The sequence below is a fragment of the Thunnus albacares genome, chromosome 5 (genome assembly GCF_914725855.1).
Source record: "Thunnus albacares chromosome 5, fThuAlb1.1, whole genome shotgun sequence".
Taxonomy (NCBI): domain Eukaryota; kingdom Metazoa; phylum Chordata; class Actinopteri; order Scombriformes; family Scombridae; genus Thunnus; species Thunnus albacares.
The window spans coordinates 26,580,160-26,605,669 of record NC_058110.1 but is presented as its reverse complement, the minus strand read 5'-3'; the positions used below and the strand labels follow the sequence as shown (position 1 = coordinate 26,605,669).

The 25,510-nt window shown below is 40.2% G+C and overlaps 1 protein-coding gene across 1 annotated transcript; it reads right to left on the bottom strand.

Annotated features, from left to right (window-relative positions):
* Window positions 1–8: 8 nt before the first annotated feature.
* On the bottom strand, window positions 9–24,306 carry prickle3 (prickle homolog 3). The gene is made up of 11 exons (XM_044352458.1): window positions 24,073–24,306; window positions 16,050–16,132; window positions 7,274–7,457; window positions 6,937–7,050; window positions 6,434–6,571; window positions 4,632–4,835; window positions 3,759–3,945; window positions 2,336–2,674; window positions 1,914–2,210; window positions 1,397–1,792; window positions 9–1,312 (listed from the first exon to the last, which is right to left on the bottom strand). Exons 1-11 carry the CDS (start codon window positions 24,112–24,114, stop codon window positions 858–860), a joined length of 2,439 nt encoding a protein of 812 aa, XP_044208393.1. The 5' UTR covers window positions 24,115–24,306; the 3' UTR covers window positions 9–857.
* Window positions 24,307–25,510: the final 1,204 nt, after the last annotated feature.

Genomic DNA, 25,510 nt, shown 5'->3' with positions numbered 1-25,510 from the left:
ATGGAAACTTTTAACAACTTCAACAAATTTATTGTCACCATAAAACAGTCTCAAAAGTCCAATCAGAAACAGAAACTATCATTATAATCTTGCTTTTAACCCAAACAAAACAGTAAAGAACAGTGACCTACACCGAGAATATAAAAATAAATGACCTTAAAGCCATACAAATGTTTTTTTTGATTAGAGACTTAAAAAGTGAATACAGATTTTGCAATATTTTGTTTGGACTATACAACACAGATAACAACCCTCCCCTCCTCACCTCCCCAAAAATACTTTGATAATCCTTTTGATTTTCAAAGTATTAATCTACCACAGTTTGTTGGGAGTCATCATGCTCCATCCCATAATATTTGGCCTTTTAGTATTCATATCTGTAACATATTACAGCCGTGTAAAATTGCACATAAGAGCACAGAAACATGATTAAAGTAGAGTTAACAGTTAGACACGAGGAGGAGTGTGGTTGAAAACAACTGGCTGTCAGTTTCTGGTCATACCTGCTACTGAAGGTTTGCATATGGAAATGATGGAAATGTTGAAAAGCAGTAACATTTCATAGCCTCTCACATTGCAACAGAGGTCTGAGTCATGGGCTGGTTGTTAAAGTATAATAAAAATATAAACATTGCTGATAATCATTCCACATTTATCACTACTCATGATTCATACACTGTGAACAATGTTCTCTACACTGTAACATCTCAAAGTTTGCAAGATAAAGAAGTCGCTACCATAAATGTAAGGTAGTGACTTTTTTTTTGAGGTTTGTTTTACTTCCCTTTGCCAAGTAGTGTGTTAGTTCTTCTTGTTGTCTTAAAAAAAAAAATAAAAATAAGATGCTATGTTTCGGGTTAGGAGATGGCACAGTTTTTATCTTTGTCCTTTGCACCGAGACTCTGAGCTCTTCTCCGCCTCATGCTGCCTCTCAGTCCCCAGTCTCTCTGTGCCTCCCTGTCGTCTTCTACCTCTCCTTCTTTCCCCTCCTCGGGTTGGTGTTTTCGGAGCTGCGGGGGCAGAGGGATGGGCTGTCCCAGGAAGAAGCCCTCTTCCTCCGAGTCTGAGGATGAGGAGCATGTAGAACAGGAGTCTTCATGTTTGTACTGGCCCGGCTGGAGGGTCAACGAGGAGGCCATGGCGGAGCCCCGGCTCTCTTTCTCGCCTCTCCAGTCCAGGGTGTCCAGCCGAGGCCGGTCAGGCCGCGAGCGCCGGGAGTGCCGCTCTCTGCCCGGGTGGAGAGCAGGGTCGGAGGGTATACGGCAACGACTCCACCCTCGCCGCAGACTGCGCTGGTGGTAAGAGGATCCATCTGGTTGGAAAACACAAAAAACTGAAAATTAGCCGGATTCCCAAATTTGAGATGATATTAAACTCTGCGGAAACCATTTCTCACCCAGTAGATCCATCTGCGGTGGAATGCCTTTCTGTAGATTTAACCTGCTTCCGAAACCTCCCTCCACCTCATCTTCGTCCTGCTGGTTTTCCTCACCCTCTTGCGGCTCATCATCATCATCATCATCATCCTCATCAACAGAATAGCTGCTGCTGATCGGTTCTCTGAAGCTGACCCTGGCTGTCCCGCTGCGAGTCTGCGGGGGCGGAGAATCAGAGGGTCCGTCGTCCTCTGGTTGGGGGAGGATCGGCGGGGGTGAATCCTGTGGCATCAAGTCACGCGACTTGACGGGCAGAGGAGGTGGGAGGATGGACGTGTTGCTGGGCGGGAGGGGAGGCGAGTCCGGTGGAACGAGGTGGTTCGTGTGTGACGCTGAATTTTTCTGGAGAGGAAACACTGGGGAGAGAAATAGAGCACATAGTTTAGTTGAGAGAGACAGATGAGTTATAATATAATACTGATACCAAGTTTCTTAAGTCAAGTATTTAAAGTGTGAAGTTTCAGTGATTTATGATACCTTGCATAACTTGATTTGTCCTTTCCACCCAGTTCCTACAGTCTTTAGCAGTAGAGGTTCCTCTTGAGTTGATACTAGTGAGGGGGTGTCCAGTATTTCCATTTAGCTCCCCACTGACAGCTGGTTTGATACCACAGTCTCCTGGCAGTAAACTGTAATGTGGAAGGTCGCTGGGCCAAGACGGTCCTAGGCCATTTCCTAGATGGATGTGGGGAAGAGGTGAGTAGGAGCCTCTTGGATGAGGATGGCCACTGGATGAAGGAACTCCATTTTGAACTGGAGCAGTGCAGTGAACACCTGATAGAGGGAGAGGAAATAAATGTGTTAAAAAAAACAGTCTCTAAAAGATGTTTTAACTTGCAGAATCATTTCTTGCGAATGTGTGATCTCATCTGGGTGTAACACCAATGTACCATGTTCACCTCTGTTTTCCACTGCAGTATGAATGCAGTCTTTTGCAGGAGTTACAGGGAGGTTGATGCCCTCTAGTGGCTGCAGTGGAGAACCACATTGGGGCTGCAGGTGTTTCTCTGCTGTCCCACAGCGTCTATGCTGAGGTGGTCTGCTCTGCAGCGCCGAATCACAGGAGTCAGAGTTATTGGGGTCCTCTCCCAGAGAGCAGGGCCTGGAGCAGAAGATGAGCCCCCCTCGAGGGAGGAAGGGACGCCCCAGCAGAGGTAGTTGACAGCGGGCACAGCAGAAACACGACTCCACAGCGTGCCAGTGCTGACCCTCATATGTCATCTGGCCCTGGTCGATACCTGCGAGGAAATTATAGTTTATGTCAACAGCAGAACTTTGAGTATGTGTATACTGTACACACACAGTATGTATACATGTCAGTATTTCTACTATACTGTTCATATATAACACACAACTTTTATACTAGTTAATTTAAATATTAATGCATACTGTACTGTACTACTGTAATACATACTGTACTGTTTAGCGACCGTCTAAGAATTTTATTTCTGGGAGAAACATTCACCTGTGACATTTAAGCCCTTTTCAGACAGAAGCTACATTGCTGGTTTCTCACAGTGAGTCACTTAAGATATGTTTTCATCATAATTTTTTACTTTTTTCGATTTTTTTTAATAAGACAAGATGTTACATCAGGATTCTCATTTGCTCACATGCTGTATGTGAAGCCTTTTGCTGGATATTTATGCAGCAGAAGAAGAGAGACCGCTACTAACACATTTTGGCCGCTGGATTGACATGACTTTTCCAAAAAGCCTTTCGTGACTTCACATTTTTACACAAGTTTTTTTCCTTACAATCTTAAAATTCAATGACATGTCCAGGTTTTTCATGACAATACAAACCCTGAAATTCATAGATTGATGTGACATCAATAACTCAACAACTTAAAATTGGCTCATTTAGAATGTTTCCTCGTTTATTAAACTAATTTTGTTTTCTCTGTGCAAAGGAGATGATTGTTGATTGATATATTTATAGAGTGCTCCTTATGAGGTGAATAAGACTTTTTCTCTGTGTATTTAACCTTGTGCTGCTGCAGCCTTTATGTTAATCTGACGGCTTTCAAGTCAGACTTGAGCCGTGTTGAAATTCTAACAGAAATGTTACTCAGCCCGACTTAGTAAGATCGCAGTCGTGATTTTCATGTAAAAGTGTCTCCTGCCATTAATCAGACATGTTAAATTGTTATCACATTTCTGTAATATGGGTGCATGTCTGAAAGAGGCTTTATTTACATTTACACATGATTAAAATAAAATATGTCTGAATCATTTATAAGTATAATTATTAGCAAGAATAATAAGTGTTACCCAGTCATCCCCGGTAAGTAAGTGAGTTTCTTTAGACTTAATTCAGTACCTATGTGTTCTCCACAGGTATCGCAGTACTCCGCATACAGCGACTCGTAGCAGGAGCAGCAGTACGGTCGACTCTCTCTCATGATGTAACGCTGACCGCCCAGTGCTGCCTCACACTCAAAACAACAGAAGTGCTTCATGTGCCAGTATCTTCCTTCAGCCTCCGTACATTCATCCGCTAGAATAATCTAGGATTGAGAGACGAAAAGTAAAACAGAGACAGAGGCAGTGTTCTAACTCAGCACAGCGGGGACGTAAACAAATTATGGTAGTAAAAATGAGTACTGAGGATTTGGGTTAACAAGATAGAAAAAAAAAGATGCTATCGGTGCCCTCCAGTTGAAGGCTTAGCCATCCTCTGGGTCTAAAGAACTCTTGTAGGTCGGTCGTGCCAGATCCATTAGTCAACTACGTCAACTAATCTCTTAAGTCACTGAGAGGCCATTCAAAAGAAGAAGAGATTGACAGAAAAATACCCCTCTACTATGCACTGATGAGAGGAAATGTTAAAATAGAACAAAACAGCACAGTACAGCAGGTGACACACATACAGTTTTTAAATATCTTTCTACACACATCACCTTTGAATAAACAGACTCATTTCTTAGATGAGTAAGTTACTATAGCTCTTACTGTTTTAAGATTTTTTTTTGCCTTCATTGGACAGTTTAGAGATGAGAGATTAAAGGAAACACGAGGAGAAAAAGAGCAGGATGATATACAACAATCAGAGATTTAAACCAGGTACAATGAAGTTATGTAATATGTTTATTTGACCGATGGGACACCAGGATAGTCTGATTCTCACTGCACTGCTGCTGCGAAACACTGCTGTTAACGAGAGTTTAGAGTGAGACACATCGGGGACGGTCACCTCATCGCAGGCCTGGCAGCGGGGCTTGAGCCTCTCAGCGTGGTGCCGGCCGCAGTAGATCTGTCCGTCCTGGTAGAAGTAGATGAGATCGACCAGCAGCTCCATGCAGGAGGCGCACTGGAAACACTGAGGGTGCCAGCAGCTGCCGTTTCCTGCCCGACTGGCAAACACAGCTATGTCTCCACCGCAGATCTGTCTCCCACACTAGAGAGATAGATTTGATCAGATGAGGGTGGGGTGTAGGGATGAGACAAAAAAATATTGCAACATATGGCGATATTTCCACTTGTGATACGCTATTGATGCACTGGTGCCAGGTATTGATACTTGTTTTTTTAAACGCAGGGCCACTCCTGAGCGCCACTATCCTCCACCTCCTTATGGAGGCGCTGAACAGACCGGTGACGGTCAGATGGACGGCTATTATAGGTGACAACAAAGAAGAAACACAAGCAAACTAAACCAGCCATGAGCAGCTGCTGTCACACTGTCATTGTCTGCACTGGAGACACAGAGAGTCCACTGGAGCTTTGGCAGTCACTAGATGCACATTCAAGGCCCTTCTGTGTTTCTCTGTGGTAACTTTGTTGTAGCTCAGCTCGGCTCTACTACGAGAGACTCTCCGGTGTGTGTGTGTGTCTGTGGGAGAGTGTCAGTATGTAGCCGTAGCCCTGCTGTTTATCATGTTAACATCACTGTACTCAGCCCTGAATATCTTGTAAAGTTCTGAATATAGTCGTGTGTTGTGTTTACTGCCACAGAAAAGTAAATAAATCTTTGGGTTATTAGCACGACGTTGCCTCTCTGCTGTTTCTTACTAGACTTATTAACTCTACTAGCAGCTCTGTGTGAGGCATAAACTGAAGCTACAGTTGTCAGTGTTGTGATTAGAGCTGGGTGGACAACATCAAATATCACAATATTTTTGACCTTGATATTGATATTGCGACAATATTGTAGGGATGGCTATTGGTGCTTTCACAAAATATTTAGACAATGAGATTTTTGATAAATAATCATCAGTAATGTGGATATAATGACTAAGTGGGTAAAGACAAATAATAGAACAGCTAGAACAGAAACAGAACAGAAAATTACATCACTTTACTGTAATGCAGCCTTTAAAACCAGGAAAAGACAACACTTATGCTATATCACCATATTACAGTATCCAAAATCTAAGATATATAGTCTCATATCACGATATTGATATTGCCCAACCCTAGTTGTGATATTTATATAAACTGAGGCTACAGTTAGCAGTGTTCTGATATTTATACTTGGCAGCATTTCTTTTCTGTGAAACTAATGTACTGTTAATAAACATTGTATATTATCTGAATATTTCCTGCTCTTTGAAATAATATTTTCTTTCTTCAGCTACAGATATCGTGATATAAGATTATTTCTTCGTGTATCGGAGAATCGCCTTCGTTATGATATCTCGTTATCGTGGGGAGAATATCGTGATAGTATCATATTGTGAGTTCATCTGTGATTCTCATCCTTAATGGGGCACAGAGAGAAGTTAAGTTAGATGGTATATTGTCAAAAGGTGAACGCTGCAGCCCTGTAATCATTAAATCCCAGTGTGCTACGGCCCCTGAGCTATACCTGCACCTACTTGCCATCTTATAAAAAGAAATGCTTCTTCTGCATGGTTCTGATTTATTTTAACAGGCTTTCACTTGCATACCTTATTGTTATATAGGAATATTTTTCAGTTAACACCACCTATCTTTTGAGTCTAATAATGACCTGCCTTGACATTTTCTGAACATAAAACAAGAATGCCGCTCTACCTGCTGGCAGATGGCTCCAGTCATAGTTACTGGAAAGAGTCTGACGACGCCTCTGCCGAGGTTTTCTCTTTTCCTCTGTTGACTGAACAAACGCAACTCCTTCTTCTCCTCCTCATCAAGCACGTTACAGTACTGTGGCTGCAAAAACAAAGATACCTGTTAGCATGTGCATACATAATATATTTCTAAACTTATTCACCTCTTCCTTGTTGGTTTCAGGGCAGCAACTTACATTCATTTTCAATATCTGATGATTATAAAATGTCAGAAAATGGTGTAAAATGACCATCACAATTTCCTGAAGCTTAAGGTGACGTTTTCAAATGTCTTGTTTTGTCTGAACAACAGTCCAAAAACCCAAAGATGTTCAATTTACTGTCACATGAGACAACAAGCAGTAAATCCTCACAACTGAGAAGCTGGAACAAGTGTATATTTGGCATTTCACCACTCTATTAGAGTCTAGAGCATCCAAAGTCAGCAGGGAGTCACAGTGATATTACCTCACTGTCGTGGGCTGGAAGCTGGTGCAGCAGTTGTTTGATTCGGTATCTTTCCCCTGGACTGTTCACATAAGGCACCCTGTCCTCTGGCAAGCAGCTAAAATACTGGTATACCTGTTAGAGGAGACAGGTGAGCTCACATCAAGGCATAAATGACAGACAGCAATTTACTCAATTGGTGTAATAAATCAAAACACTGAATATCTTTTTTTTTCCCGTGGACATGCAAGTTTTCAAATTGTTTGAGCGAATGTATGAACATGTCCAAGTGAAAGCGTGCTTTTGTAGCATTAATTTATGTCTCCACTCTGCGTCTGCCCTGTAACCTGAACGTTACCTGTTCGGGCTTGAGCCCAGGTGGCACCCATGCATACTCCTCTGAGGCGCAGCCCGAGTCGTCGTCGGAGATGGAGTGTCTCTGGAAGTCTGATACCAGCTTCGTCATCATCTTTTCCAGCTGGCCCGGCACTGAGCGCACCGCATGCTCCTCTCGCACACACTTGCAGTGCACACAGATCTTCCTGTGGAGACAAGGACAGCTTTGGGCTTCACCTCTGGGGACTTCTTACTGATTTCCACAACAAGCAACGGCAACTCAAATGTCAGATCTTTCAATACATATTAATTCAATACATTTAATAAATCAGAGATGGGATTTCCTGGTGCTTCAGGTGCTAAGGTGCAAACTACAGCATTAAAATTTGAACCTTACTCAAGACTTAAAGGTGCAGTGTGTAGAATTTAGTGGCATCTAGTGGAACTCGGCAGAAATGGGATATAATATTCATAAGTATGTTTTAATTAGTGTATAAACAAGAGAACAAACAAACCAAACACTGCTCTAGAGAGGGCCTTTCGCGTTTTTTAAAAATATCATTATTATCGCCAACAGGTTCAGTTAATTATGGAACCCTATAATTAAGTCAGAGGAAGATGGTAACTCTCTTTACACTACATTCATGTGGGCACTTCCACAGTTTGTTACCATATTACTGTATTTATGAACACACTTTGCGTTGGAGACATTATGTCACAAACCAGCCCACAAACATTCTTGAGTTTGACTCAACTAGACTCCCTGCAGTCAAACATTACTAATACAACAGTAGGCACTCGGGGGCAGTCTCCAGATAATTTAAAACAAACTCAAGTCTTTGCAGAAAAGTCAGCGCTGAAAATCTTCTGCATATGTAAAATATATAGTGTTAGTGTGTTCACACTTTAATCTCATCACTGATAAGACTTCACACTACAGCAACATCTCCCCAGATCTGCATCAGGACCAGCACATCCCAAACATTTGTCTACCAAACAACCAGAAAACGAGGTCACTGACATAAGCCTGGCTGTCAATCCTGTGGCAATAAAGAGAGGGAGGTGAAGATAGGAGCAATAATCTCCCTCAGCCTCGTATTACACCCCGTCTTGTCCTCGGACTCCTCACCACATTCAATCTGGTGGTGGGTGTGTCTGTGTGTGGGGACCGGTGGAGCCAGAGTAAAGTGCCCCCGGGGTGACACTGAGGGTGTGGGTGTCATGTATGCGTGTGGATGTGACAATGCGGCCATATGCACCAAGTACTGCATGTGTACATCTCTGTTGTGATTGCGTAACCGCCTGCCAGCTGGTACTTGTGGCTCAAGTTCACAAGGCACAAAGCTGATTTATTCCAGCACCCAACCCCCCACACAACCAAAAAGCTATCACACAACTGTGTAAACTGCGTGAGTGCTTCTCTTCTAATCAATCGGCTTGTAAAAAAAAAGGCTTTGACATATCCGGTAATAAGTGCATGTCAGTGCGAATGCTCTCCGCCCTCTTTACTCAACACAAGTTAATTGTTCAGCAATTGAAAAAACAGTCAAGACATGCTGCAGCTCTGTGGGATACCAGGACAATACATGCATGGACCACACAGCTGTCCTTAGTTGACACCTTACACGGCCATGTTTGCCAGTCAGGTAAAAACAATATAAATAATAATAATAATCTTTATTTGTATAGCACCTTTCATACAAGAAATGCTGCTCAAAGTGCTTCAACATGAAAAACAGGGATAGAATACCATAATTAATGTAACATAAGATGGAAACCCATTGAAGAATAATAATAATAGTAATTAAGTTAAAAATATAATACATAGACTGCATAAAATCAAGTAAATACAAAATTTTAAAAGAGCTGCAGCAGTGCATCAGTATGAAGCAAAGTGCAAAAATATCAGGCCTGCATCAGGAAAGTCATAGCTAGTTAATGGCTAAAGTTCATAGATTCATAGAAGTTTTCAGCTTTCTTTTAAAGTATTTAGTGAGCTTGCTTCCCTCATATCTATCAGTAGTGTGTTTCATAGCTTTGGGGCGTAAATGATAAAGGCTGCATCCCTGATTTTCTTTCAGCTGTTGCTGGGAATCTCCAGTAAACCAGCAGCAGATGATCACAGTGTTCTTGAAGGCAAATAACAAACGAGTCAGCCATGTAGCTTGGTTTCCTGTATCATTCAGAATTGACTTGAAGGTCAAGTCAACTCTGAATGATACAGGAAGCCAGTGCAGATGAGCTCCACCTGGACTAAAGTCCAGCCGAGCTGCAGAGTTTTGATTGAGCTGAAGTCTCTCAGTGTTTTTTTTTCTGGAAGGTCAATAGAAAAAGCATTACAGTAATCAAGTCTCCTTAAAATAAAGGCATGAATCAGCTTTTCAGCATCTTTTTGATTTATAAATAGTCATACTTTAGCTTCTAACTGTTTCTAAGGTGGAAAAATGATGTTTTAATCATCTTGTTATTGTGGGACTTGAAGCTTAGATCTGAATCTAAAATAACACCAAGACTTCTAACCTCAGATTTAATCCTGGGAGTTAATTTCCCCAGATCATTAAACAGCACTTCTCTTTTTGTTTTAGGGCAGACTAGTAGGATTTCAGTTTTATCCTAATTTAACTTTAAGAAATTAGTGCTCATCCATTTATTTATTCCCAAAAGACAGGTAGTAATGGAGTTTATAGCTGCAGCAGCATTTAGTTCAGCAGAGATGTACAGTTGTGTAAACACAGCGAGTCAGCTTAGCCTAAGCCATTTTGGCACGAATCCCACCCCAGCTGTATTTGTATGTGTGTGTGTGCAAAAAGGGGAGGGCTTCACGCGCATGCCTGTGTAAGTGGGTAGGAGGAAACAGCCGGAGACCTGGCATGATGGGACAGATGGCAGATGTACCACGTGTCACCCCGGTGTCACCCCACCAGTACCCACCCACCCCTCGATCTCCTCCCTCCCCCATCCGTCATCCACCATCCTCCACATCATGAAAGCATTTGTAACAGGGATATAATCATCAGCGGGTGCCAACCCTCACATGCAACCTGCAGTAATTGAGAGATGACAAAGTGCCAATTTGAGCAAATTTGAGGTCTGAAAATATGCAGGAGAGTCTCAAATCATGTCTCTTTGTTCTCCACCTATCTTGCCATTAGGGCTGAACTTGACTGTAACCTGGTTTGTGTACACATCAAAAACATTTAAATATACATCTATGCTGCATACACAACAGACAGAATACTGAACCCACAAATGAGCAAATCATCCCCCCTGTAATAAAGTGTACTATGTAGTTATAGTGCAGATCCTGGTGAGGCTTTTGTTTTTATAACATACCTAATTTTATTTCTCTGGTAGTTTCATCATGACTGCACTAACTTAAAAGCAGTTTGTTTCTGAAGGGTATTTCAACACTGCAATTCACCAAGCCCTGTTGTTCTGAGCCCTGTCCTGTTCAATTATTTGAGTCACAAGCCTCTGATGTAATACAGCAAGGATTTGTCCCCTCAAGCTGAAGTATGTACAACATTTGGTGCTGACATGTCAAAATATCAGAGAGGAAAATCAAATCAAATATAGTTTGTTTGTCCTGTGAATAGCTATGATTATAGTTAAAAACAAATGAGTTGTGATGGTAATTCTCATAATTTTGTAAATGGCAAAACAAAAAAATGTCAAAATCAGATCAGTGGTGGAAAGATACCAACTTGTAAGTACCTCGAATTAATTGTGAAAGAACCTGCGCGTTTCAGTGCAAAGGTCAAAATAAAAGTGCATAAACTGCAGAAATTAAGGAGTACTATACTCCCGTGTCCCTGTAACATCTGTGCAAATTAAAGCTGTGCAGCCTGGGAAAATAAAAACCAAAGAATACGAGGGAACCGTACTACACTGAATCCACAACCAGCCATGTGTGTTGTTAACCAGGAGACACAGCAGATGCTGCTTTAGAAAGGAATTCACAATCTGCCACTAAATTTGCTTTGCTGGACAAAAACATTGTTACTGAGACTCCTGGTACAGCTGCTGCTGTTATTGTTGTTAAAAGTGAATCTTCTGTTTGTATTTACTGGCTATAGATAATCCTCAACAAAATAATTACAACTATATAATAATTATAAATAAACTTGATAGATAAAAGATTAAAAAAAAGATAATATAGCAGGGTGACGGAGTACACGGCGTCTGCCAACAGGAGTCCAGTTGAGTATTAGACGGAGGAATAAACAGAAACTTAATATTGATATACTATATGAAGCCGAAATAAACTCATTTGAAATTTTGGAAGCCTGACAGCCTTTGTCGCGGGGATTTTAAATCAATTTAATTTTGTTGAACACAGAGATTAAGGCTTGTTCGTCCCTCCTCTAGATCCCAAACTGACCTGAGTTTGACCAGTAATATATTAGCCAGTACTTTCACATGTATATTTTTTTTTGTCCAAATCATTAAATAAAATGACAACCCCTTAAAAATAACATATAGTTTCCTTCTTGAGATACATAACGGACAGTTAACTGTGCACAGGTGAGATAAGTGACAACACTAAGCGTACATGACGTCATGTTCTGCACGTCAAGTCCATACACATCATTCTTTATGTACAAAACAAGTCAGGCTATGACACACTAGAAGAACCCTATTCTTACCACATAGAAAACATTCACTCTGCCCACATCTCCACAACTTAATAACTGTTTGAGTTTCTAGTCCCTTTAATCCTGTTAGACAGTAAAATATGGTTTCTCCATTACCTGCTGTAATCATGACAAATTAGTCCAGGTTGGCCTGCTGACGTTCTCCCAATAAAACTATAAAGGTTGTTGTATGTCCGCTGTCAGCCTGTCTGTCAGTAAGAGCAGGATATTCTATGAGAGCTCCTTCCCATGTGGTAATTTCTCTATCTGCGCGGCTCTTTTCAATGCCCCCGCCACCCCCGACTCCCACCCTCCTCCGTGCTGATAGTGGGCTCAAACAAAAAGATTGAATACAAACATGCACTTCAGAAATACAAACACCAGTTCTCAGGGTACCTACACGCTCATGTGATTTTTTTTTAAAATGTACTTGAAAAGATAAGCCAATTTACTCACGACGCCTTTGGAGATGCCAAACACCAGAGTCCGACTGAGCGACACTCAGAGAGAGTAAACTCGCTGTGTCTTTTTGACCAGACTGCTGCAACTGATTCATAACAGATGGACGATTGTTGCTTTGACGCAGTTATTAATCACAGAAATAAGCGGCACAGATTTTTGGGGCTTATGAGCAATACTGTGCTGTATTTGTCATGCTATGTGATCAAGATGGACACGCAAGACAACAGACACACACACACACACACACACACGAACTTCTGAATTCACTCCAGCTCATCTGATTTTTAGTTGGTCTCTGGGTTATTATATCAGTCGGGACACGTCTGCTAGAGAAGACGCTGTGTACTTACATTCTTCGTTATGAGTCACTCCTGTCAACATTTTAGTTTTTTCCAAGTCGCTTTATACCAAAAAAATCTTTTAAAGTAACAATTTAATAGTCTGACATCATGCATCACGGCCCTAATTGTGATAGCTGATAACTTTCAAACAGCTGATCTAGACTTAGGGCTGCAACAAACAATTATTTTCATCATTGATTAATATGTTGATTATTTTCTTGATTTGTTGTCCATCACTGTTTCCCAAAGTCCAAGATGCTTCCTAAAATGTTTTGTTTTGTTCCAACCAGCAGTCCACAACTCAAAGATATTCAGTTTCTATCACAGAGGACTAAAGAAACCAGAAAATATTCACATTTAAGAAGCTTGAACCAGATAATTTGGGCATTTTTCCTTTAAAAAAATAGACTCAAAACCAAAATAATTGGCGATTAATTTTCTGTCTATGGACTAATCGATTGATTGACTAATTGTTGCAGCTCTAATCTAGACCACTGTTTTTGGGCATATTGATATATTATAAGTCAGTTCACATCCAGTGTAGCAGCTATAGGATAATCCTCTGCTTTAAATGTGTGCTGCTGGTGTGATAATCTATAACTTAAGCTGACTGCAGTGAGGTAAAGTGAAGCCCTCCTTAGATCTGGTTCTAAAGAAACAGATGGGCCTTGTCCAATAACTCTCTGCCACTAATTAGTGACTGAGTAATTGCCGCATGGCCACCCAGACTAATAGCGATGGCGACTTTGAACACTTTTGAAGCGTGGCGGGGACCTGTGGGTCAAAAGTAACTCAATTCGCTCGCTGCTGGGCAGCGGAAGCGCCATCTGCCCCCAACCTCAGTTTAAGCTCCGTCTGAGAAAGCACCAGATGAAGATGGATCACTTCCCTCTCAGCGAGCATCAGCAGCTGAGCCTGTGGTCACTTGGATGATCTTCTCCATCAGAGAAGGTGTGACTCTAAATTGGTTATTAAGGAAGATGCAATTTGCACAAGACTCTGGGGTCTTAAAAAAGTGACCCCCATAAATCTCAATCATTTAATCACTTTCATGTTGCTTATTCTGCTTGATCAGCTTGAGGGACGTTCAAACGAGGCATTTCCCCTTTGACACCACACCCAAAAGTAATTAGAGATCTGTCCTAATGCCAAACGTATAAACGGAAGAGCTCAATAATCAACAGTATTGTGTTGATGCTACACAGATTAAACATACTGTAAACATATTGATGCCTATAGAGGCCAGGCTTTCTCTAGAGTGTGGCCGGAGGTAGAGCCTCAGCACACGTGTTTTAGATTACATCCTAACTTCTAAAAGCTTTTGTCTTGACCTGAAAAGAGGGAACAGAACTGAATAAGCTAAAAGATACAATTACAGTCTTTTGGTTACGCAAAGTACACATTCCTGTGCCTGTTGTTTGATTCTCTCCATCAACAAACCACGGTTGGCTTCAGCCATGCAGTGCCCATCTGGGACTGTGAATGCAGCATTCGTAACCAGAAATGAATGTTCCTCCTTTCTCTCTTCATTCAGCTCGCTGTGTGTCAAACCTGGCTTAGGGTCTGGAGATACTGCTTCTTCTACACTCACATGAATAATCAGTAATGAAGAAGTACTTTTTTTTGTTTTATAAGACTTTGGAATAACATATAGGCCTAATCTATGGGATAAATTTCCACTTTCTTTCATTTTATACATTAAAAACTTCATGAAATACAAAAGTCACACCTGAAAAGGGAAAGCAGGGGTCATATGGAGAAAGGTCGAGACAGTGAGGGGACACAGAGGGAGATATGCAGTGGTCGAGAGGGTTACTATCACAGCAGTAAGGCTTAATCTCATTAGCGTGATTGACAGGATTAGACTAACCAAGAGACCCAACCAGCTGGATATACACTAAAGGACTAAAGGAGAGAGAGTGAAGAGAAAGGGGGCTCAAACAAAAGCACGCAAAAACCTGCTTAACAGAAGGAAAATGAATTGTTCTTCGGTGTTCAACGACTCCTGAACAAATAGTCGTGAGAAGTACGTAGGCTGAAATTTCAAGTAGCTCGTTAAATTAAAAAAAAAAAAATCTGGATTTACAAGCTATTACAGAAACTCTCTACATACTCAAAAAACACAATATAGACATCCTATGAAACAGTCATCCCTCTGCTAAGTAGAGGTTGCCTTGTGTCCATAAAAAAAAAATGTGTTCCAGATGAACACACGCTGCTCTACAAAGTGGCTCTGCCTTAAATCAGGTTTTTACATCAATAAAATGAAATGTAATATCAAAGAAGCATAACACTTTATACCTTAAAAAGCCTCCTGGTGAGTGAGTGCACCATATGAACTTGTTTTCAGTATAATAAATGAGAAATACTACAGGCTTTGTGAGTCCATTTAACCTGACCTGATCTTAAGTTTAAATCTCTGGAGCGCGGACGCACGGCACATGTTGCGGGATGACTATTGGTAATCCTGCTGCTCTGTAGTGCTTCTGTTTTCCCATGAAGATAATGTCAACTCAAACTAAATGCAGCTGCTGCTGCTGCTGTCGGAGCTTAATGGCACTCATGAGTCTATAGCTGTGATTCTTAATGTGCGCAGTCAGTAGGGCTGATCTGCTCTGTGAATATCATGCGGTGCCACGGCTAGGTCATGTTTGTTGTCTTTTAATGTATATCTGCACTCATCGTGTACACAGATCACGGTTAAGCTGATTTACATTGGTAGCAATGTTGCTGTACTTCCTAAGACGTGAGCAAACACACACATTTAACCCCTGAACTACTGACTCTTATATATTTAGATATATATATATAGCTGCACGCTGTATCTGACGAGGAAAACGACGTCTCTGCTGGCGGGATGTTAACCGACCTCGTGTATTAGAAGCATTGGTATTACATACAATAACTACTGTGTACGCAAAATCACAAATATCTTACATCTGTTTTTAAATTAAAGTCAATATTCTTTCTTTTATCATGAGATGGAACTTATTGTATATCAAATTTCTGTATGTTTTAGTTCTTTTACTGAGCGTTTACTATTTTTTATGTATTATATATTTGTGTTTGTTTCTAATATCTTGCTTGCTTGAAAACCTACGAATACTCTATGAATCAACTATTATCATTATTATATTTTTACACAAGTGTCTTTAACTTTAAGTGGGTGGTAAAAAAAACATAAAAAATACTCTAAAAAAGGTGATTTCAGACCTTGCAGTCACTCATTATTATCCAAAGCTGCACACGAGATCCAAAAAGCAGTAGGAGAGACTCTGACTACAAAAGGTGAACATACAGTACAAGAAAAACATTTCCTGCCAAGGCAACAGGCCTGGTTAAGAGTCCTAGGGGTTCGTACCTCCAGCCATGGACACGGAAGCCGGGGCACTGGTCTCCACAGCGCATACAGGGCTGCCCTCTATCTGGGTCCTCTTCCTCCTGCTGAAAACAAACAAACTCACTTCAGCTCCCATGAAGCAACCATTCACAGCTATTGGAGCGAGACAGTCGGGTTAAAGGAAAGAGTTTAGCACGTACGGTGGTTGCTACACATGGTCGGAGAAACAGCAACATGGTATGGAGAGAGCAGCGCTTCCACATAAGCCACCAGCAGAATGCACTTAGAGCTGATCGCTTCAGCCTTTTATTTGGCAGCGTTTGGGGCTGTCTATAGATTTCACATGGATTACTTCATGTTTATGAATATCCCCACATTATGTCAAAATCCTTCATTGAACTGGTGGAGATATAAACCATTAAGACTGGTTGTATTTCACATATAAAAGCACCGATGGTTAGTCTGAATATACTTCTGTTTAGTCAGAGTTTTTATGTTTATATATAACTTTTTTTCCCTCCTGGATTCTGCTTTTGAAATGAAACACAGCAGCTATTGTTGAGTGTGTATAATCACCAGTCACTGCAGTAAAAAAATATCACTACATCCAGCAGTAGGTGTTAAACCTGCTGGCTGCCTACAGACAAAAAAAAAAAGAAAAAAAAAGACGTAAGTGATATCCAGAATTTGACATAATTAGCTCCCGGATAAACCTGTTTGTAGGAGACCAGTCCTCAATTTTAGCCACACAGCTAGATTTATATTCAACAGTGACTTTGAGAAATGCATATAATGTGTGTTTTGTAAGTGGGAGGATATACAGTACAATGAGGGAGGTAAAATCTCAGCAATGCCTTTTCCCAAAAGTGCTGAGCAGTGCATCTGACTTTGCCAACAGCAACCTAACAGCTTAGCACTAAACCAACTACCTCATATCTCCCTTTTAAGTCTATTCCTGCATATGTGTGTGTGTGTGTGTGTGTGTGTGTGCAGACACAGGCCTCTTTTTAGAGATGAGAGGAAGGAAGCAGACACAGGATGAGAGCTGCACCCTTTCCCTCTCCATGCAGTCACTCTGTCTCTACTTTCTTTTTCTCTGATGCTTTAACTTTACTGTAACTATCTCTTGTGTGAAGAGCTTAACTGTTGACAGAGACAATGTGTCCATGTGTTGATTATTAGCTGTTTTCCAGATTGGTAAAAAAAAAACACACTGTAACCAGGCTATCAGTGTTTTTTTTCCAATCTGATGGGACTCTGTGACGCTGTTGTTTTCCATTTCACCATGAGAAGGACAAAGCATGTACCTATTTTGTCTGTCATAAAAAGCAAGCCTGAGTTGAATTTAAACTGGCGCACATACAAACTATATTTTCTCTGATGCATTGCGCTTGCAGACGCTGACGGACTATTAACAAGCAAAACAAAACAATGCAGATATGTGATACAACAACGTACCTGTGCGTACCTGCTCAGCTGTGTTTGGATGTTTTTCTAACCCCACACACGCACACGTCATAAGGATAATTGGTTCTAACCATTAACGCATCAAGTCAAGCCTGTTTTCCCATGTGGAGTTCTTTATAAACATTTTCAAGAACTGATTTACTTCCATTACTGAAACACTGAGTTTGTTTTGCTTATCTCACTGATATCTGTGGGTTGTAAGGGATGTATGAGATCTAAGTGCTTTACTATTGCATAAAGAAACCGTGGAGACATGAAGCGGGAGCAATTATCAGCTCGCTTTCTTGTATTATTCCAAAGAACAGAATATTTGAAGGTGGTTATTTTATTAGAAATGATTCTGTGAGTTTTTTGAGTAGCTTTGTATATGGTGCCAGGGTTCAGATGTTTACATCCAGTGTCGTAGGAACATGAACAAGTTAGTCCGGAATAATCCCGTGACAGTGAACCATAATTATGTGCCGTTTATTAAATGCGTGACAGCCTGCCTTACACCGAGATCTGTCCTGCGCCACGTCGCCTTATTAACCAGCACTTTGATTCATGTCGGGAACAGAGCCAGGTATGAAAGGTGACAAGACGGGCTAAATGGAGCGTACGGATGATTTCTGGGTGACTGGGCCTTTCTCTTGTTATTTTCTTAGAAATGAGTTCCTGAGCTGTCTTTGACATGGTGACTGAGCCTGGGAGGCACAAAATGCTTGTACTTTTAACACCGGTGTACGGCTTAACTCCTAAATATTATGAGTGTTAGAGAGAATTAAAGTAAATACCTGTTTGGAGAACTGTAGTCGACCTGAGATGGTTACACTTCAGGATACGACAGGGTGTTACTGACTTTCCATTCATAAAATAGATATTAAAGAGATGAAATTACACTGTATATCTTCATGCTTGTATTTCAATTTTTCTCCACTCAGGACCTCTTTGACCTGCATACACAGAAAGCCTTGTTTTTAAACCGTACAGTCCATTTTACAGCAGATCACAAATAATTCATCTTAACTGGAAACCTTTGGGTTGAGTGGGATTAGCGCTAAATTCATTACGAGACCATTTATGAACAGAAAACAGACCCAGAAATTGGATTAGACTTTTAGTAAGAGACACCAAAGGAGCTGATGGGAGCCTGAACTTGTCTGGTGGTGGTCTATGAGAGATGGTCAGCTCTTGACCCCAACAGGTATGAGTTACAGGTTTGTAGAGCCAACGACACAGTTTTGGACAGTTTAAATTAAAGACGGCAACGTTACGCTTTAGATATGACATGTTTTAGGTATTAGGTAAGATGTATGAATGAGGGTTTCTTATATGTCAAGGTAATCTTGCATTGTCAGACAGAGGTCTCAAGAAAACCTCCTGAGGTAGCGCTTCGATGAGGTGAGTCTGAAAACGTATCTCTGGAAATAACCCATGAGGTTACTTCTCTGATTGGAAACAAAGTTCATCAGAGTGTAATATTATTAGTTTAATGTAGAATAACTTACTGTGTCTCTATTAATCTCTAACTAGATTTTGCGCCTGGATTTCTCCAGAACTCTGAGAGGTTGATGAGGTGGACATCTTCCTACATTTGATTAAGTTCAGCATAACGATCTGGTTTGGAAAAAGTGTCTTTGTAAGTGTCTGTAACTGTACAGTAAGTGTCTTTCCACACTTGTAGTAGCCAGACCATTAACAACCAGTCACTAAACGTGTGAGAAAGGTAAAAACATCAGAGCATGGATACAGATAGTAATTAAGAGGTAAGCCTGTGTGCAAACATGACGTAATAAATAATGAAGGATTAGGACTCCTGAGAAAAGCCTTGAATTTACTTGAAATATTTAGTCCCATTTTGTGCTGCCAGACGGACAAACAAGACAACGTTCTAGATAGTTTTTTACAACATTCAATACAAGTTGGTCAAGGTCAAACTCCATCTAATTAGGCTAATTCTCTAAACTAAACAAACACACAGACACAGAGATGGACTTATCGGTAAACATATCCAAGGATGCATGAAAACCTATCAACTTACTTCTAATTAACACAGCATGTGATCACACAATTAAACTAGATTATGAGGTGGAAAAAAAAACATGAACTGAGCGGGATTTCATCAACATCTTGAGTCCTTCCAGCTGTTCTTTTCTGAGGTGAATTTAAATGGACAAGAACCTTTAATTTACTCCTTAGTTGTTGCAGACAGGACAACCTGTCAGCCTTGAACATTAACCACTACAAGTTAGTTCAACATTTCCTTGCATGTTTCCTTATCATGATGGTAGCGTTCTATACGTCAAGGCTACACACAGACTTGAAGGTTTAATGTGTGTTTCCTTTCAGCTCTCCACAAAAGATAATGCGTTCAAGTTTGCGGCCCAACAATGAGGTTTGCCTATTGTGCCGTGAGTGAAGGATACGGTGGGAGTGGTTGTAGGAAGTTTCTTCTAAACTGAGTGTGGGTAAAGTAAATAATACGTTCAAGTTCAAATTAGCTCACATGCTCACACTTAGACCGGCGTCAGACGCTTCGTATCAGCTCCTTTGTTTTCACTAAGTGGGTATAAGGTTTAATCACATGGCGCTGCCTTGGTTTGCTTGAGCTCTCTGTTGCTACCAAGTAACCGTGTAACCAGGTAATGGACAAACTGAAAGTCTTCCAGCTTTGTTATCTAACATCAGAAGGCAACTGCAATGGCTCAGCCAGGGATAAACACGAGAAAATAGATCATTAATACACGTGAACAATATTATTAGACTCATACTAAATGCCAAGTGAGTGGTGCACTGCATGTGGGAGAAAAGCACTCTATGTGCAGTTAAGGGAAGGATAACTTTAAACTATGTCAAGTAGAGCTGCAACTAACGATTATATTCATTATCGATTAATCAGTTGATTATTTTCTCAATAAATCGTTTTGTCTATAAAATGTCAGGAAATGGGGAAAACATCTCAATTACTATTTACCAAAGTCCAAAGCGACATCCTCACGTCTTGTTTTGTCACAAACACAAACAGTCAACAATCTAAAGATATTCAGTTTACTATCATAGAAGACTAAAGAAACCAGAAAATATTCATTTGTATCATATTATATTCATATGAGAACCTGGAACCAGAGAATTTAGGCATTTTTTTCTTAAAATACAATTAAAACATATTAATTAATTATCAGGGTGATTAATTTTCTGTCAATCAACTAATCAATGAATTGTTGCAGCTCTAATATTAAGTGAGAAATAAATGAGGCAGTGATTGTCACTTAGTTTTGCTTCTCTGCTCAAAGTTGTGGTGTTGGAGGGGTTAAACATTAACAGAGGAGGTCAGAGGTCAGAGCCATTGCTGCCTTGGCATGCAGAGTAGATGCACCTCTCCTCACTGGACAGGATCAAACAGCCTGCAGGCCAGCAGCTCTAAGATCCCCCTCTGTGGCACAACACTTCATGTTGCTTTTATGGTTTATGCACCACTGCTTCCTGCTGCCGAGGTCAACTCTAACAACAGTGTTTGACAACTGGAAGGGTTTACCAAATATGAGTGTTGGTCTGTGGGTCAAACAGGAGTTTTATTGTGCTGTCGTGAGTGGGCAGGAGTTCATTCAAATGTTCAGACTTGTCATAGCAGGAAAAGCACAGGGCGTTACTAATAACTTTAACGATGGGAAACCCTGACAGTCAGCCAGCATGCGCAATACCAGGACCATGAAATCAAAGCAGGTAAATGGAAATCAGCCATCATTCATTTCATTATTTACATGTGTGCTTTTTCTTTTGCGACATGGCAAAATGTCTTCCATGACACGGGTCTATTGATAGATTTTCAGAAAGTCACTATTGAAAGTCATTTAAAGTGTTGTAGGTCTGCAACTAACGTTTATTTTCATTTTAGATTCATTTGTCGATTGTTTTCTTGATTAATCGATTAGTTGATGTCCAACATGACGTCCTTAAATAGTCTCTTTTGTCCCAACCAACAGTCCGCAACCCAAAAATATTCAGATTACTCACAGAAGACTAAAGAAACCAGGAAATATTCACATTTGAGAGGCTGAAATCAGAGAATGTAGACTTCAATTTCTTTCAAAAACGACTTAAAACGATAAAATCGCAAAGTAGACGGCCATTAATTTAATAGCTGACAACTAATCGTTGCAGCTCACAGACACAGCAGGCAGCTGCGATCACTGTATGTTGGTTGAATTAAACAGATATCCCAGGTTCAGTGCACATTATTCTACCACAACAGTTTCACTAGACAATCAAAAGGACACAAAAGACACTAAACAATCACAAAACAATCGTACATGTCATGCTAAATTTTGCCTGCCTAGAGGTGGGAAGTGGATTGAGACTAAATATGGTCTTACATTTTGGATACTGTAATATCATGATATGGCATAAGTGTTCTTTTCCTGGTTTTAAAGGCTGAATTACAGTAAAGTGATGTAATTCTGTGAAGTTATCAGACCCACTTAGTCATTATTTCCACATTACTGATGATTATTTATCAAAAATCTCAATGTATAAATATTTTGTGAAAGCACCAATAGTCATCCCTACAATATTGTCACAACGTTGATATCGAGGTATTTGGTCAAAAATATGACGCCCGGCCTACTGTTAATGGAGCAAACCATACAGTAAATAAGGACTATATTACATTTTTGCATTTTCTACACCTACAAATCTATTAAACAGTCATGTGATTAATATTTGAAGCTGATTAGGCTAATGGCTGTCAAATAGTGCCACTGTGCATGACAGCTTGCGTAACAGACATGTACCTGGGTAGAGTCATTCCGCGAGGATATCATCTGACACAACTGTGAAGGGAAGATCATGAGTTTCATATTGAGCTCCCCTACTCGCACGTTTAGCTTTATATAGTCATAATTCTGTTGAATTTATAAAGCAGCTTACATTATATCACTATTGTGAAAATATCTGTCAACACTGTGGCGGAACAAAGGCATTTCTCATGCAATGTTAATTACATCTTTATGATGATTACTTTATGATGCCACTTATCATGTTTAGTCTATTAACATTAAATAATCGATATAACATAATGATGGTTGATATTGATATAATTACATTATATTTGGCTGTAACTACTGAGCCCTCAAATAATATATAATCTAAACTAGAGGTGGGTAATACGGTCCCTGATATATATATGTGTATATATAAGATATAAACAAAATTAGATTGTAATGCAGCTTTTAGGAAAAAGACATTTAATCTGTATCATAGCAGATGATATCTGATATCATTTTATGACATTAGGGCTGCAACTAATGATTATTTTCATTATTGGTTAATCCTCTGATTAGTCTTTCGATTCATCAATTCATCGTTTTGGTCTATAAAACATCAAATCTGTGAAAATTGTCCATCACAATTCCCTAGACTCTTACTTTGTTCAAACACCAGTCCAAAACCCAAAGATATCAAATTTCCTGCAATGTAGGACAAGGAAAAACAGCAAATGCCTAAATTTGAGAACTTGAAACCATCACATTTTTGGCATCGATTATATCCTCTGTTCTACAAACTTGTTGAGGTAACTACACACAATGCACGCACAAACACAGAAACCACATGTGTTTATGTTACGCTTGTAAACGTCTGTGTTGTAACATGATTCAAAACTTACTTTTTAGTGCTGATGTAATGGACTGTTGCATTAAATATTGATGGCATTCATTAATACCTGAGTGCAGTTATTGTTTGTGTCAGGTGGGAACAGGTTGAGTGTTTAACTATTGCTAAAGCACTTAAATAAAGGATATGTTACATGTAAATTATAAGATCCATATTATATACTAACGATTTTGTACATAAACCTACTAACACAGATTTAAACTAAGTTCAGAAACATAGTCTGGTTTGCTGTTAAAACAGTAAATCTACTTTGTATGTGAATTTTACAAGAAAAAATGTGGTATAATTACAGTTTTCTGGACATTTCCCAAGTGTGCTGCAGAGCCAGATGTTTCATGGCCGCACAGCTGTTAATCTGGCCCGTAAACAAGCTTCATTTTGTCAGTGAACTGACCATATAGGCTGTGTTTTGGGCAAACTTCCCACTGGAGCATAATGTAACAGTTGTTGTTGTAATGAAAACATGACAAAAGTGATAAACACGTTCAGGTTACAGCCACCACATCCCAACCTGCTCAGGTAAGTTACAAACCCATGACGTAGTTTGACCCCTCCTGACTAACCTGGGGCGGCCGAAATGACTCAAGACACAAAGAATGCAGGATTTTCTGGTAAAAAGTATAATAAAATACCACCATATAATTAATTATAAGTGCAGGAAATGAGTGGGACGTTTTTTCAAACAACAGTTCACAGAGACAAAAGCCAGGTGAAGGTGGGACAGAGTTCCGCTTGGGCTGTTTTCTGTGCTGGACTTGAACAGCCCACAAGTTCATTTCAAGTCTACTGTTACAGTAAAGCATTGAAATGCTTCAAAACATTTAAAATGAGTTTGTTTAGCGTATGAGAGGTTACCCAAAGCAGTTACTGAGTTGTTAAAGTCGTGAAGAAGTAAATGTATGGTAAAACAAATACACACATAACTTACCGAGCGGTTCGACCGTCGCTTTTTAGACCCGCGGAGGAACATGATTGTCGGTTGGAAGGTTTTTTTTTAAAAAAAAAAAACGCAGATGAGTTTCCAGATGAGCAAAGAGAGGGAGAAAACACCGAAGTCTGAGTTTCTAAAGTCACACAGTCTGTGATAACCTACATGATGTCCCACTCAGACTGCCCTGGACTCCTTTGCTAACCTAACTACTCAACTGACAAGCCAGCCTAACTGAAATACGCCACATCCGGGTGAGATTTCAACGCAAAACAGTTATTAGCACCTATGTCAGACATTTCTTGAGCATAGATGGAACAAAAGCTAAATTAAGACACACGTTTTAGTACATTTAAAAACAATTATTCCATGTATGAAAATGTTTATTAATAGATTATCTTTTATTCAAACCGATAAAGTTCACGCTTTTATCTTGAAGGTGGGGTGGTTTGACTTCCTTCCTGACAGTCCCTGATTAGCTTGACGAGACACCAACTTTACCTCTTGTCCTGCACACAGGCAGCCGAGCCTACTGTCCCAAAGTTTGGCTTATGCTCCTCCTAAAACAGTGGTTCTCAAAGCGGGGTCTGGGGACCCCCAGGGGTCCTTGAGTTGGGTTCATGGGGTCCCCAGCAAAAAGGGGAATAATGTATTTTCACGATAATTCCATCCAATGACAGAATGTATGACTATTTTGGTCATGGGTTTTACACACTTTCTATGGTAAAACATGTAAAAGCAAACATCTTATTGGATGGGGACAAAATCTTCTCAAATGGGGGTCTGTGGTCTAATTTGTGTCAGTTTAGGGGTCCTTGACATGAAAAAGTTTAAGAACCACTGTCTTAGACTACAAGGAAGTCAACTGCTCTACGCACAAACCTTATGCTCTTGACTCAGTTTAATAAATTCCTATGAAATGTTTTGATTCACACCATGTTTAGTCTTTACTGCCAACATGAAGAGTCTGCTGCAAACGGTTTCATCAGGAGTGTGGGAGAAGCTGCAGACTGTAGCTTTAACTCCTGAATAAATATTCCTAAATAAATATTTTACGAGGAAATATCATGAGCAAATGCAACATGTGTGGTGAGAGTTATTATTACACTGGAGCTGCTACAGCAGCAGCAACACTGGGAATTAGTTTGATAACAGTCAGTAGGCTATGACCCCAAATAAAGGATTATCATTCCACTGTAGGTCTTTAAAATGACATGGGTCATATTATGACATAGGTCATATTATGACATGGGTCATATTATGAATATTGCAATTGGAAGGCAGTAGCACCACAGCGGAGAGCATTGTTGAAAAGGATTTTTGTAAACACAAAGTAATCTGAAAATGAAAAGGGGAGCCAGCGAACATAACTGCAATAGACATTTTTCAGATGAGATTAGAGCTTACAGATGCAAGGTTCACCAGGTCAGTCAAGATC